This window comes from Bison bison, unplaced genomic scaffold (assembly GCF_000754665.1).
Source record: "Bison bison bison isolate TAMUID 2011002044 unplaced genomic scaffold, Bison_UMD1.0 scf7180017864440, whole genome shotgun sequence".
NCBI lineage: Eukaryota > Metazoa > Chordata > Mammalia > Artiodactyla > Bovidae > Bison > Bison bison.
The window spans coordinates 1,174,058-1,186,668 of record NW_011495002.1 but is presented as its reverse complement, the minus strand read 5'-3'; the positions used below and the strand labels follow the sequence as shown (position 1 = coordinate 1,186,668).

At 47.9% G+C, this 12,611-nt stretch overlaps 1 protein-coding gene across 1 annotated transcript in view; it reads left to right on the top strand.

Moving 5' to 3' along the window:
* The window catches only part of ANKH (ANKH inorganic pyrophosphate transport regulator), a 170,547-nt gene that overhangs the window by 154,242 nt on the left and 3,694 nt on the right, over positions 1–12,611 (top strand). The window contains exon 9 of the mRNA XM_010858798.1: positions 10,550–10,679. Coding sequence (XP_010857100.1) covers positions 10,550–10,679 — 130 coding nt within the window. The remainder of the gene's footprint in view (positions 1–10,549; positions 10,680–12,611) is intronic.

Below are 12,611 nucleotides of genomic sequence, written 5' to 3'. Positions count from 1 at the left end.
CCCCAAATCCCTACCTTGTAATAGCATGACAGTACAAACCCACACGTGCATTCTTTTTTTTACATTTATTTTATTGAAGGATAGTTGATTTACAATGTTGTGCTAATTTTTGATGTATAGCAGAACAATTCAGTCATTGTATATATATATATATGTATATATATATGCATATATATACACAGACATTTTCACATTCTTTTCCATTGTGGTTTATTACAGGATATTAAATGTAGTTCCTTGTGCTATACAGTAGTAGCACCCTGTAGTTTATTCATTTTATATATAATAGTTCACATCTGCTAATCCCACACCCCCAATCCATCCCTTCTCCACCCCTTCTCCGCCCCTCGGGTCGGTTCTCTGCGTCTGTGAACCTGTTTGTTTCCTAGATAAGTTCATGTGTGTCGTATTTTAGATTCCACATATAAGTGATATCATATGGTATTTGTCTTTCTCCTTCTGACATCTTTCACTTAGTATCTGGAGAAGGAAATGGCAACGCACTCCAGTATGCTTGCCTGGAGAATTCCATGGACAGAGGAGTCTGGCGGGCTACAGTCCATGGGGTCGCAAAGAGTCGGACACGACTGAGCGGCTGCACTTTCTTTCTTTCTTTTCACTTAGCATGATACCTTCTAGGTCCATCCATGTTGCTGCAAATGGCATTCTTTTTATGGCTGAGTAGTATTCTATTATATGTATTTGGGCTTCCCTCATAGCTCAGTTGGTAAAGAATCCGCCTGCAATGCAGGAGACCCCTGTTCAATTCCTGGGTCGGGAAGATCCCCTGGAGAAGGGATAGGCTACCCACTTCAGTATTCTTTCACTTCCTTTGGGGCTCAGCTGGTAAAGAATACACTTGCAGTGTGGGAGACCTGGGTTTTATCCCTGGGTTGGGAAGATCCCCTGGAGAAGGGAAAGGCTACCCCCTCCAGTATTCTGGCCTGGAGAATTCCATACAGTCCATGGGGTCGCAAAGAGTCAGACACAACTGAGCGACTTAAAAAAAAACACACAAATCCTCTCTCCATTCACCTACTGAAGGACATTCAGGTTGTCTCCATGTCTTGGCTGTTGTAAATAGTGCTGCCGTGAACGTAGGGATGCGTGTATCTTTTCAAATTATAGTTTTGTCCAGATACATGCTCAGGAGTGGAACTGCAGGATCATATGGCAACTCGAGTGTTTTGAGGAGCTGCAGTACTATTCTCCATAGCCGTTGTCATAATTTACATTCCCACCAACAGTTCACAGTGCATTCTTAAAACAATTAGCAGATGAACAAGCATATTGTGTTGTTACAAAGAGGTTCCAATTTTTTTGATTTTTAAAAATTGTGGTAAAAAACCCCTCACATATAACTTAGCCCCTGCTTAAGTGCACAGTTCAGTACTGCACCTGTCACTGCCGTCTGTCCCCAGAACTCTGCATCTTGGGAAAGTGAAACTCTCTACCCATTAAACAATAACTCTCCATCCCCCCATCCCCCCCCCCAGCCTCTAGCAAGCTCTGATTTGACTATTAACAGTCAGAAAAGTAAAGGCTCAACATAAACTAAGGTTGGAACTCTCTAAACATTCTTCAAATCGTGTAAGGAAAGAACATTCTGCAGAGATGGGATGGGCACAAGCGAACAACTGGAGCTCCATCCGCGGGCTTAGTGCATGGCGCCCCCTGCTGTTGGAAGCATATTGTTTATCTCAAAAACTCTTAACCAATCAATTCTTCCCTGGTGGCTCAGATGGTAAAGAATCTGCCTGCAATACAGGAAACCTGGGTTCAGTCCCTGGGCCAGGAAGATCCCCTGGAGAAGGAAATGGCCACCCGCTCCAGTATTCTTGCCTGGAGAATTCCATGGACAGAGGAGCCTGGCGGGCTACACACAGGACATGGGGTCACAGTCAGACACGACTGAGCGACTAGCACTTACCGAGTGTTTAATGTTAGTTAGAGTTACCAAGAATTTTAATCATCTTATATCTGAAAGCTGCACCAACTGCTCTTATGTGTATATGGCAGTTTCACTAAGTCTAAATGATAACAGGTGATTTCGTTTTCATATTCTCAAATGCATTTTTAAAATCGCATCTGAAAATGTTAATATTTTATCAGAAATGTGCTGTAACCATTGCATCAACCCCCCCATGAGAAAGTATTCCAGGTAGATGTATAATAATAATTGTAACTAGAGACTAGCCACACTGAGAATATTAGAGAGTACATAAACACTTTCTAAAAAGCCTTGCCATGCTCTCTGGCTTAACTGAAAACCAAGCTCTTCTTCTCTCATTAATAGATGTGGTTTACTCCATCTGTTTCAGTTTACTAAAAGTTTTACTGGCTTGACCTTACATAAAAAGTCCCCCTTTTTATGTAGCTCCTCACTGTACCCTATTGTAATACTCACGGTCCTACCTCCCGCATTGAAGTATTTTTCTCCATCACCCGCTCCCATGACGCCCCTCTGTCTCCATGCCCACGTGACTGTTCGCTGTTTCAGAGGCTGGGTCAGTGGTCCCTGATCAGCAGCCCCACAGGAGAGCGGCCCATTCTGTCTGGCGATGACTACAAGCTTGCTCCCGTCACCACCTTTAAGGCTGCTCCCCAGGAATCGGGCTCATCAGCTTTTATCACACGTGGTCTGCTTAAGCATTGCCACACTAGTAAAACGGCATTCTTTTTTCCTTCAAAATTGGGGCTCCCCCTGGTTCTACTTTGGCCACCTGATGTGAAGAACTGACTCATTTGAAAAGACCCTGATGCTGGGAAAGATTGAAGGCAGGAGGAGAAGCGGACGACAGAGGTTGAGATGGTTGGATGGCATCACTGACTCAATGGACGTGAGTTTCAGTAAACTCCTGGAGTTGGTGATGGACAGGGAAGCCTGGCGTGCTGCAGTCCATGGGGTCACAAAGAGTAGGACACAACTGAGCGACTGAACTGAACTGAACTGGGTCTAAGAGTCAGTCCTGATGAGATGCTGTCATTCCGTTGGGGATGTGGTGACTTCTCAAGACCTCACGGTTTGCATTAGGAAAGCTCTTAGAAATGGCCCCATCTGGTTCAGGGGGCCACCCGCAAGGAGAGTGACTGCGGAGAGGACAGGCCAGGAGGGACCCTCATGGGCAGCCAGGCCTCTAGCTAAAGGAAGGCGGTGCTTAGTCAGTCACATGACACCCTGTCATACCACACGTGGAGCGCTTAGCACATCTCGTTAGCTCCCTTAACTTCAAACACTGCTAGATCTGACTGTTTCTCAGCTCCTGGTCCTGGGCCATCTCTCAGCGGGATGGTTAGAGTAGCCCCTCCCCCAACAAGATCCGTCCCTGCTTCTGCACTTGGCCCCCCGCCGCCGCCCCACAGTCTGTTCTCACATGATCTGGGTTGTTGTTCAGTTGCTCAGTCATGTCTGACTGTGACCCCATGGGCTGCAGCACACCAGGCTTTCCTGTCCATCACCGTCTCCCGGAGCTTGCTCAAACTCACATCCATTGAGTCAATGATGCCATCCAACGATCTCATCCTCTGTTGTCCCCTTCTCCTCCTGCCTTCAATCTTTCCCAGCATCAGGATCTTTTCCAATGAGTCGGCTCTTTGCATCAAGTGGCCAAAGTATTGGAGCTTCAGCTCAGCATCCATCCTTCCAGTGAATATTCAGGGTTGGACAGCCTGTCAAAATTATAATCCAATCATATCACTCTTCCAATCCACAATGTCCCAAGGCTCCCAGAGTCACAACCATGCCCTACAAAACCCTTCAGAAACGCCCCCACCCCACCCTCCACCACACAAGGACAGACAACGTGATGTGCAGCTGAGAGTCGAAAGGCCAGATGCGCTGCTCAGGTCCCCCCCCAGCTCTCTCTGAGAACAAGCCAGACAGGCCTGTGTGTGTCCGATAGTGTCCAGCCTTGCTTTGCCCCCCACCCCACCTCCACCCCCATCCCCAAGTAAATCAGATCGGACATCAGATGCACTTTCCAAAGACCCTTGCTGTAAAAGTCGAGCCGTCAGCCACCTCTGAAAGGTGCTCCTCCGGCTGAAACAAGACTGCACCCGTCCCTGTCAGCAGCACGATGAACAGTGAAGTGAAAGCGTTAGTTGCTCAGGTGTGTCTGACTCTTTGCAACCCCGTGGATGGAGTTTTCCAGGCAAGAATACTGGAGTGGATCTTCTCCAGCAGGTCTTCCTGACCCAAGGATCAAACCTGGGTCTCCCACACTGCAGGCAGATTCTTCACCGTCTGATCCACCAGGGAAGCCCTGATTGACTTAATCTGTAAAGACAGTAAGAGGGGTCTCTTTTATTCTAAAATGTTTTCTGAACCAGAAAAAAAAGAAGACACAGTTTTTTGGAAAACAGGAAAAAGTACAAAGAGGAAAATAAAATTGATGCTAATCTCAACACCTGCTGATGACCCCACAGTGAGCGCTATATTGTGGTCCCAGGAAACCTTTTATTATGATGACAGCTAAGATCGATCACCTACACTGTGCATGGCACTGATGGGAGCATTTTGTGCCGATCCCGGGCCCCTCAGCGCACGGTCCTGTGCCAGGCCTGTAACCACCGCCTTGTATGTGGCATTGTTGAGGGTTAACCACCGGTTTACCTTACTGGAGACTTAAACCCAATTAAACGTAAGTTGAACCCTTCTTTCTCAGTAAAACCTCCAAATAAAACTGATGCCCAGCGTGGACTATTTTAATTCAAAACAGCTGCAGTGTAGTTCACTTCTAACTGCAGGGCATCAGAATTTCTGACAGTGCTAATCCTGATTACTCAGGGTAATGGAGACAGCTTTGTGAGTTCCTCAAAAGCATGGCCAACAGCTTCTGGAAATTAAGTGAAGACATGGCATTGTTCCTTCATGGAAAGGAATCCTCTCTGGATGTGCAGGAACGGATGTCCCAACATCGCATAAACGGACATCCCAACATGCTGGGTTTGGTTGTTCTTCGAGTTCAAATGCTGATGGAGACCATTAGCTTCTTCGAATTCCAATCCCTAGTTCTTGGGAAGGAGACTCAGTCCCAGGGCGGGTCAGGGACTGACTCCGGATGAGGAGGGTCTTGAGAGAGATGCCCATTGTGTGATCCCAGTCACACTGAGTCAGATTGTAGCATCTTAGGCCCAGAAGTGTTATTTCTGTAAGGTTGGGGCTTCCTCCATTCTTTCTGTACACTCTCACCCTATTTGGGAACCTAGCTTTGCTGTGCTTAGTTGCTCAGTCTTGTCCGACTCTTTGCGACCCCATGGACTGTAGCCTGCCAGGTTCCTCTGTCCATGGGATTCTCCAGGCAGGAATACTGGAGTGAGCTGCCCTGCCCTGTTACAGGGGATCTTCCCAACCCAGGGATCAAACCCAGGTCTCCCGCATCGTAGTGGACTCTTTACCATCTGAGCCACCAGGAAAGCCCAAGAATACTGGAATGGGTAGCATATCCCTTCTCCAGGGGATCTTCCTGACTTAGGGATCAAACCTGGGTCTCTTAGGTCTCCTGCATTGCCAGGTGGGTTCTGTACCACTAGTGCCACATGGGAAGACCAGGTGGACTGCCAGAGAATTGGCTAGAATTATTTTAGACTTACAGAAGCCTTGTGAAGATAGCACAGACCCTTCACCCCACACTTCGTCTTACACTGCTATGGTACATTTGTCATGACTAAGGACCCAACCCCTGTACATTATTATGAACTAAACTCCACAGTTTATTCAGGCTTCTCATGTGGCTCAGTGGTAAAGAATCTGTCTGTCAATTCATGAGACAGGGGTTCAAACCCTGGGTCAGGAAGATCCCCTGAAGAAAGAATGGGGTATTCCAGTATTCTTGCCTGGAAAACTTCCCTGGACAGAGGAGCCTGGTGGGCTACAGTCCAAAGGGTGGCAGAGAGTCGGACGAGGCTGAGCATGCATGCATGCCACAGTTTATTTAGATTTCACAAGCTTTTTCTTCACGTCCTTTCTCTAGGATCCTATCCATGCTACCACGTCTCCTTACCCTCGTCTGGTCTGTGGGGGTTCCTCAGACTTGGCTTGTCTTTGTGGCCTTGTTAGTTTCAAGGACTACTGGTTAGATACTCAATTTGAGTTTGTCTGGGGGTTTTCTCATGGTTAGACTGCTTTCCAGGGGAAAACCACAGAGGTAAATGGCCATTCTCATCCCATCTTATCAAGAGATCACGCTATCAACGTGACTTGTCACTACTGATGATATTACCTTGACGGCTAAGCCTGTCTTTGCTGGGTTTCTCCCTGTCCTCTTTCTAGAGGGAAGTTAGTCATCAGCCCACATTTCAGATGTGGGAGATATGCCCACCTCCCTGAGAGGAGAGTAGCTACGTACATGACTGGGCGTTCTGTGCCGGAGATCCGTCCCTCTTGTTTGCTTCGTTCGTTGACGTTTGGCTGCTCTGGTTGTTAGTTGCGGCGCTCGGGATCTTCACTGGGTCACGTGGGCTCTTTCATTGTGGTTCATGTGCTCAGCTGCTCTGAGGCATATGGGATCTTAGTTCCCAGCCCAGGGATCGAACCCATGTTCCCTGCTGGATTCTTAGCCACTGGACCACCAGGTAAGTCTCCCCGTTTGTTTACTTATATCAGTGTAGTTTGTCGTTGTTTAGTCGCTAACTCGTGTCCGACTATGTGCAGCCCCATGGACTGTACCCCGCCAGGCTCCTCCATCCATGGGATTTTCCAGGCAAGAATACTGGAGTGGGCTGCCATTTCCTTCTCCAGGGGATCTTCCCGACCCAGGGATTGAACCTGCATCTCCAGCACTGGCAGGCATTTTTTACCCATGTCCCCAGGAAAGCCGTATCTGTATATGAGTGTCCTGTGGTCCTAACTCATCATTTTTAGCTGCTCTGACTCCTCCAGCTTTGCCATTGGGATCTCTCTCTTCTGGGTTCCTGTGTTTCAAGCTGATTATCTTGTACATTTCCCACCCTAGTCCTAGAATAAGCCATTTCTCCAAGAAGCTCTGGTTCTTTTTATTAGAGAATAAACAGAAAAATCAAGATCTGGGCATGGAGTGGGTTGTTCTGTTTTGCTGGCTGCTTCCTAATGAGATAATGTTGACTGCACACTCAGCAGCAGAAAACCCAACCCTGCAGCGACTCCAAGAAACAAATCATCTTTGCTGTCAGTCGTTTATTAGGTTTGTGTTCTGGTTTGGAAAAGTCAATGCCATTAGGCTCTGCAAATATTTGAAGAACACGGCATGTTCTGGTCAACTCAGAGGGCATTAGCTAAGTTGAAACTACTCCAGGTGAACGCATCAGAAAGACACTTTGCCTGAAAGAGTCTTTGTTAGGTTACCTTCTAGAGTTTCCTGTTTTCTGAAACAGACTGGTTAAATCTCATCTGATTACAGTGCTCGGGCTCAGTATGTTTCTTGGATAATTTTGACCCGCAAATAGGTATTGCAGCTTGTAACCAACACTATACGTAATGCTGAATTACATATATTCCTTTCTGGGCAATGCTGGAACCAGTCTTTTTTTTTTTTTTTTTTAAGAAGCAAGCTGGAAGGCAAGGAGCATTTTCATACTGGAAACATGGGTCAGATTGGCAAAGGTTGAGTCACATTCAGAGACTTGAGGGAGATAAAAAAAAGGAAGCATTGATCCATGTGGTATTTCTTCTCTTTAAACCTGTGACTGCTGAGGCCCAGATCAGACTGAGAGCAGTCAGTTACTTTGCTCTAGAATGGCCACCCACTCCAGTAATCTGGCCTGGAAAATTCCACGGACAGGGGAGCCTGGTGGGCTACAATCCATGGTGTCGTAAAGAGTCGGATGTAACTGAGCAGCTAAAGAGAAAGACCCAACCTAGGCTGGAGGTGTGTGGGGCTAAAAACTCTGAAGAAGCACTTCAGTGGCCTTGACAGGGCCTTGTAGGATGTGCTTGGCACAGACGGGTACCGCATGGAGAACAGAGGGACTTAGTGGTACCAAGTTAAACCACACTGTGAATTTTAGAAATGATGTATCAATAAATGCAATGGAACTTTTATTCTATCTTGTATTTTTCAACATCTGGGAAAATATTCCATTTGATTTTCAAGGATGACAGATGTACTATCATTTAATCCTATTGCCTGATGGCAGTACTTCCACCGCATATTTGACAAGAAGGGAAAAATAATTCCTTAGATCTAACGACAAGCCTCCCTCCTGAGAAGCTCCATTAGAGATCCATCAAGCCTTACTGCTTTGCTTTCAGGGGACCAGAACTAGTCACCTGCTCAGGGTACTTATGGCAGTGTCTCTGTTAATAATGGATGCACTCACTATCTTGAAGCCTGAGGTTGGACTTTCTCCTCCAGGGGTTACTGGCCCTCTCCTCCAGGGCAGTGGAAAGCCTCCAGGTGGACATAATCGGTGCCGAGAAGTTGGTGGGAGGAAGTAACCTTTGTTGCAGGCGCTTGCTCACACCTTCCTTCTGACACGAAGTTACCCTCTCCTGTTTCCTCAGTTTTTTGTCATTTAAAAGCCACTTTACAGTGATTTTGCAAGGCACAGAGAGACTGCATTATCTCATATTCAAATAATCATTGGTTACAAACTAAGGAAAGCCTGCCTATGACTTTCCTGGAAACTTAAATTTTTCTTTTATCAGAATGCAGCCTAGAGAGCTCACTCCAGCCAGTGAGGAACCCCAGACAGCTTATCCTCCATAAGTCCTGATCAAGTCCAGAGTTGGGGTGATGCTCACTTAGCACGTAATGCTTATAGCTGTGGAAAATATTTGGAGGGAGGGATGATCCCGTCAAGAAAAGGGACTGAGTCCCAGTGCTGTGCTCAGGGAAATTGCCACCACACCCAGCTGTGGGCATGAATGACTAACTGGCAACCAGCTTTGCAGTGGGAAAAGACGGCAGGGCCACTTGTCCAGGCCACTCGGTAATAAAGCCTCTGAGCTCTTGTTAGATCTAAGGAAGTATTTTTCCCTTCTTGTCAAATATGCGGTGGAAGTACTGCCATCAGGCAACAGGATTACATGATAGTACGTCTGTCATCCTTGAAAATCAAATGGAATATTTTCCCAGATGTTGAAAAATACAAGATAGAATAAAAGTTCCATTGCACTTATAAAAGTGAAACATATTGATAATAAATCCACCAAAATGTTTTTTAATAAATTTCAACATGACATAGTAACTCGAAGAAGGCAATGGCACCCCACTCCAGTACTCTTCCCTGGAAAATCCCATGGGCGGAGGAGCCTGGTAGGCTGCAGTCCATGGGGTTGAGGACCAGTCTAATTCCATGAAACTTAATTTACCCAAAGCCTGAACATTGTTATGGGCTTCCAAGTCATGCCAGTGGTAAGGAACCCACCTGCCAATGCAGGAGGTACAAGAGACGTGGTTCAGTCCCTGGGTCAGAAAGACGCCCTGGAGTAGGAAATGGCAGCCCACTCCAGTATTCTTGCCTGGAAAATCCCACGGACAGAGGAGCCCATATTCTAAACCTTCAGAGTTCTGTTTCTGTTGTGGTATTGTGTCCAACACTTCGCAACCCCATGGACTGTAGCCCACCAAGGCTCCTCTGTCCAGGGGATTTCCCAGCAAGAATACTGGAATGGGTTGCCATTTCCTTCTCCAGGGGATCTTCCTGACCCAGGGATCTAACTCGAGTCTCTCGTATCTCCTGCATTGGCAGGAAGATCCTTCACTGCTGAGCCACCAGGGAACAACTGCAATTCACTTTATAATGCATTCACTTTCATCTTAGAGAAGAATCACTTGCCTCTTAAGAAAAGCAGAGAAGTATTTTATGAAATTGGCATTTAACTTGGCCAAGTGTTAGACAAACTGGCATTTGTCTAACACCCTCTTCCAAAGTTATATTGTTACATTTTTAAATTCAGTTTTTCTATCGATTATACCTACACAAAGCTTAAAAAGTCGGTCCCCTAAGGGCTGACCCCCAACAGCAGCTCTTCTCCCAGCCTGCCCCACCCCTTCTCCTACTCCCAGATCTGATTCAGTGGAGTTCTGCATGCATCCAGATACTTTCAGATTACTTTTTATTATTTGCTTAAAGTTGTAAAAATTACATGAATACACATGTTCACCCTGAACTGAGTTGTCCAGCAGCCTATGTAAACTTTCTACATTGGTGTGGCTACCTGCTCAGATGCCTGCCTCCCACCTAGGCCCCCCTGCCAGGCTTCCTGTGGGGCAGGTGTGATGAATGGGCCAGGGTCTTACCTGTGTCAGGTAAGAAGAGAGCAAGGCAGTGGCACTTGAGGACCCATGTGCCAGCCCCCCAATTGGGCACATTCACCCTCTTTCCTAGCTCCCACCTGGGCCCCCCTGCCAGGCTTCCTGTGGGCAGGTGTGATGAATGGCCAGGGTCTTACCTGTGTCAGGTAAGAAGAGAGCAAGGCAGTGGCACTTGAGGACCCACATGCCAGCCCCCCAATTGGGCACATTCACCCTCTTTCCTAGCTCCTCGGGGACCATGTAATACCTGTCACATTTCACTCCTTTACACCTTTTTCTAATAATCTTGCTTCCTGCCCTTTTCCCCCTGGCAGCTCTGTTTTGTGATGTTCTGGACTCCCAACGTTTCCGAGAAGATTCTGATAGACATCATCGGTGTGGACTTTGCCTTTGCAGAACTCTGCGTTGTTCCCTTGCGTATCTTTTCCTTCTTCCCGGTTCCAGGTAAAGGAAAACAGAGAATGAAAGAAAAATTCCTAATCACTCTCATGCCTGACTCAGTTTTCTTTCTTTAGAAACATTACCAGTTCTGTCCCAAACAAAATAAATGTATACACTTCAAAGTTTCACGGTGGATTAAAAAGATGCAAAGATATTATCCAGCAGGTTGAAAGTTGGAGAAGCAAGTCAAAAAGGCATAGTTTCTTTCTTAAAGGACAGTGGTTGCAGATTCAGTAGAAAGAGCCTGAGGGGATAGTATGAGTCGTTTTCAGGGGCAGTAGAACCATTCCCTGCCTTCACTGTGGCGACTGGTGACACAAATCTGTGCATCTGTTGAGATTCTAAAAGGACTGCTGGAGAAAAGCATCCAGGAGCAAGGATGCAGTTAGAAATGGGCTGTGGGGCCAGTCGACGCCGCGGCTGATGGCTCACCTGCCACCCTGAGCTGTTCCCAAGTCAGGCCAGGAGCTGCCCCTGCTCCTAGATGTCAAGCGTTCCCGGCAGCTGCCTGGGGTGTTGCCTGGTCCCTGGGGTTGGGGCGGGACACTGAGGGACCCGAGAGTTGCCACCACCTGGAGATCAAGGCACTGACTCCTCAGTCTGAACCTGAGGAGGGGCTGGAGTCCCAGAGCTAGGACTGGGGTAGGACTCTGAATCTCCTCTCCTCGCCCCTTCCTCGCCTGTCAAACCAGCTGCTTGAAGACAGCCGACCCCACCTATCTTTGCAACCTGCTGGCTTTGGGCCCGTCAGGTTAGCATCCCGCCTGTGCAGCCACCTGTACCTCAAAATTCAACTCTTCCACTGGGGGCGGGAGGAACACTGCGTCAGATGCAGATTCTTCCTCCAAACTGGACATGAGCTTTTATTCCAGGAGTGGGCGCTTCCTTCCCCTCCATAGGTCTGTGCCTTGTGCTGCCCCTACTTGCCATAAAGGACTAGACCTCCTTTTTCCTCAAACCCCATCCAGTTTCAGATCAAACCTAAATGTCTGCAAAGGTCCATCTAGTCAAAGCTATGGCCTTTCCAGTAGTCATGTATGGATGTGAGAGTTGGACTATAAAGAAAGCTGAGTGCTGAAAATTGATGCTTTTGAACTGTGGTGTTAGAGAAGACTCTGGAGAGTCCCTTGGACTGCAAGGAGATCCAACCAGTCCATCCTAAAGGAAATCAGTCCTGAATATTCATTGGAAGGACCGATGCTGAAGCTGAAACTCCAATACTTTGGCCACTTGATGCGAAGAGAAGAATCGACTCATTGGAAAAGATCCTGATGCTGGGAAAGACTGAAGGCAGGAGAAGAGGACAACAGAGGATGAGATGGTTGGATGGCATCACCGACTCAATGGACATGAGTCGAGTAAACTGTGGACATGAGTTTGGGTGATGGACAGGGAGGCCTGGCGTGCTGGAATCCATGGGGTCGCCAAGAGTCGGACACGACTGAGCGACTGAACTGAACTGAAACGTCCGCCAAGATCAGCCGGTGTCACTGACACACCCTCCGTGGAGCCCCTCCTGGGTGCTGGGGCCGGTGCCCTGCCTGCGCTCCCGAAGCTCACAGATCAGGCTGGGGAGACGGGGTACTGGGAACCTGCTGTGAGGTCTTTGTGAGGCGTGGACAGATGGAGCCGGCCGCGGTCCGCGGTCGGAAGGCTGTGAAAGAACCCCGGAAGTGAGCCGGACCTGCTTCTTCGCCCCTTCCTCGTCCCGCCCACATGCGTGGGGAAACTGGGCGTCCAGTTCAGGTTTTCTGCTCCGGGAATCAAACTGGACCGCCGTCAAGTCGCCGCTCTTCTCTTGAGTTTTCCTAGACGGGCGTGATGGGAGCTTGAGGCTGGGTGGGGGTGACGGTGGGGTGGAGGGAGCACCACCCCTCCATTCCCCGCCCAGGGGTGGCGATCACAGTGGGAAAACGCCACTTAAGGACTATGCTG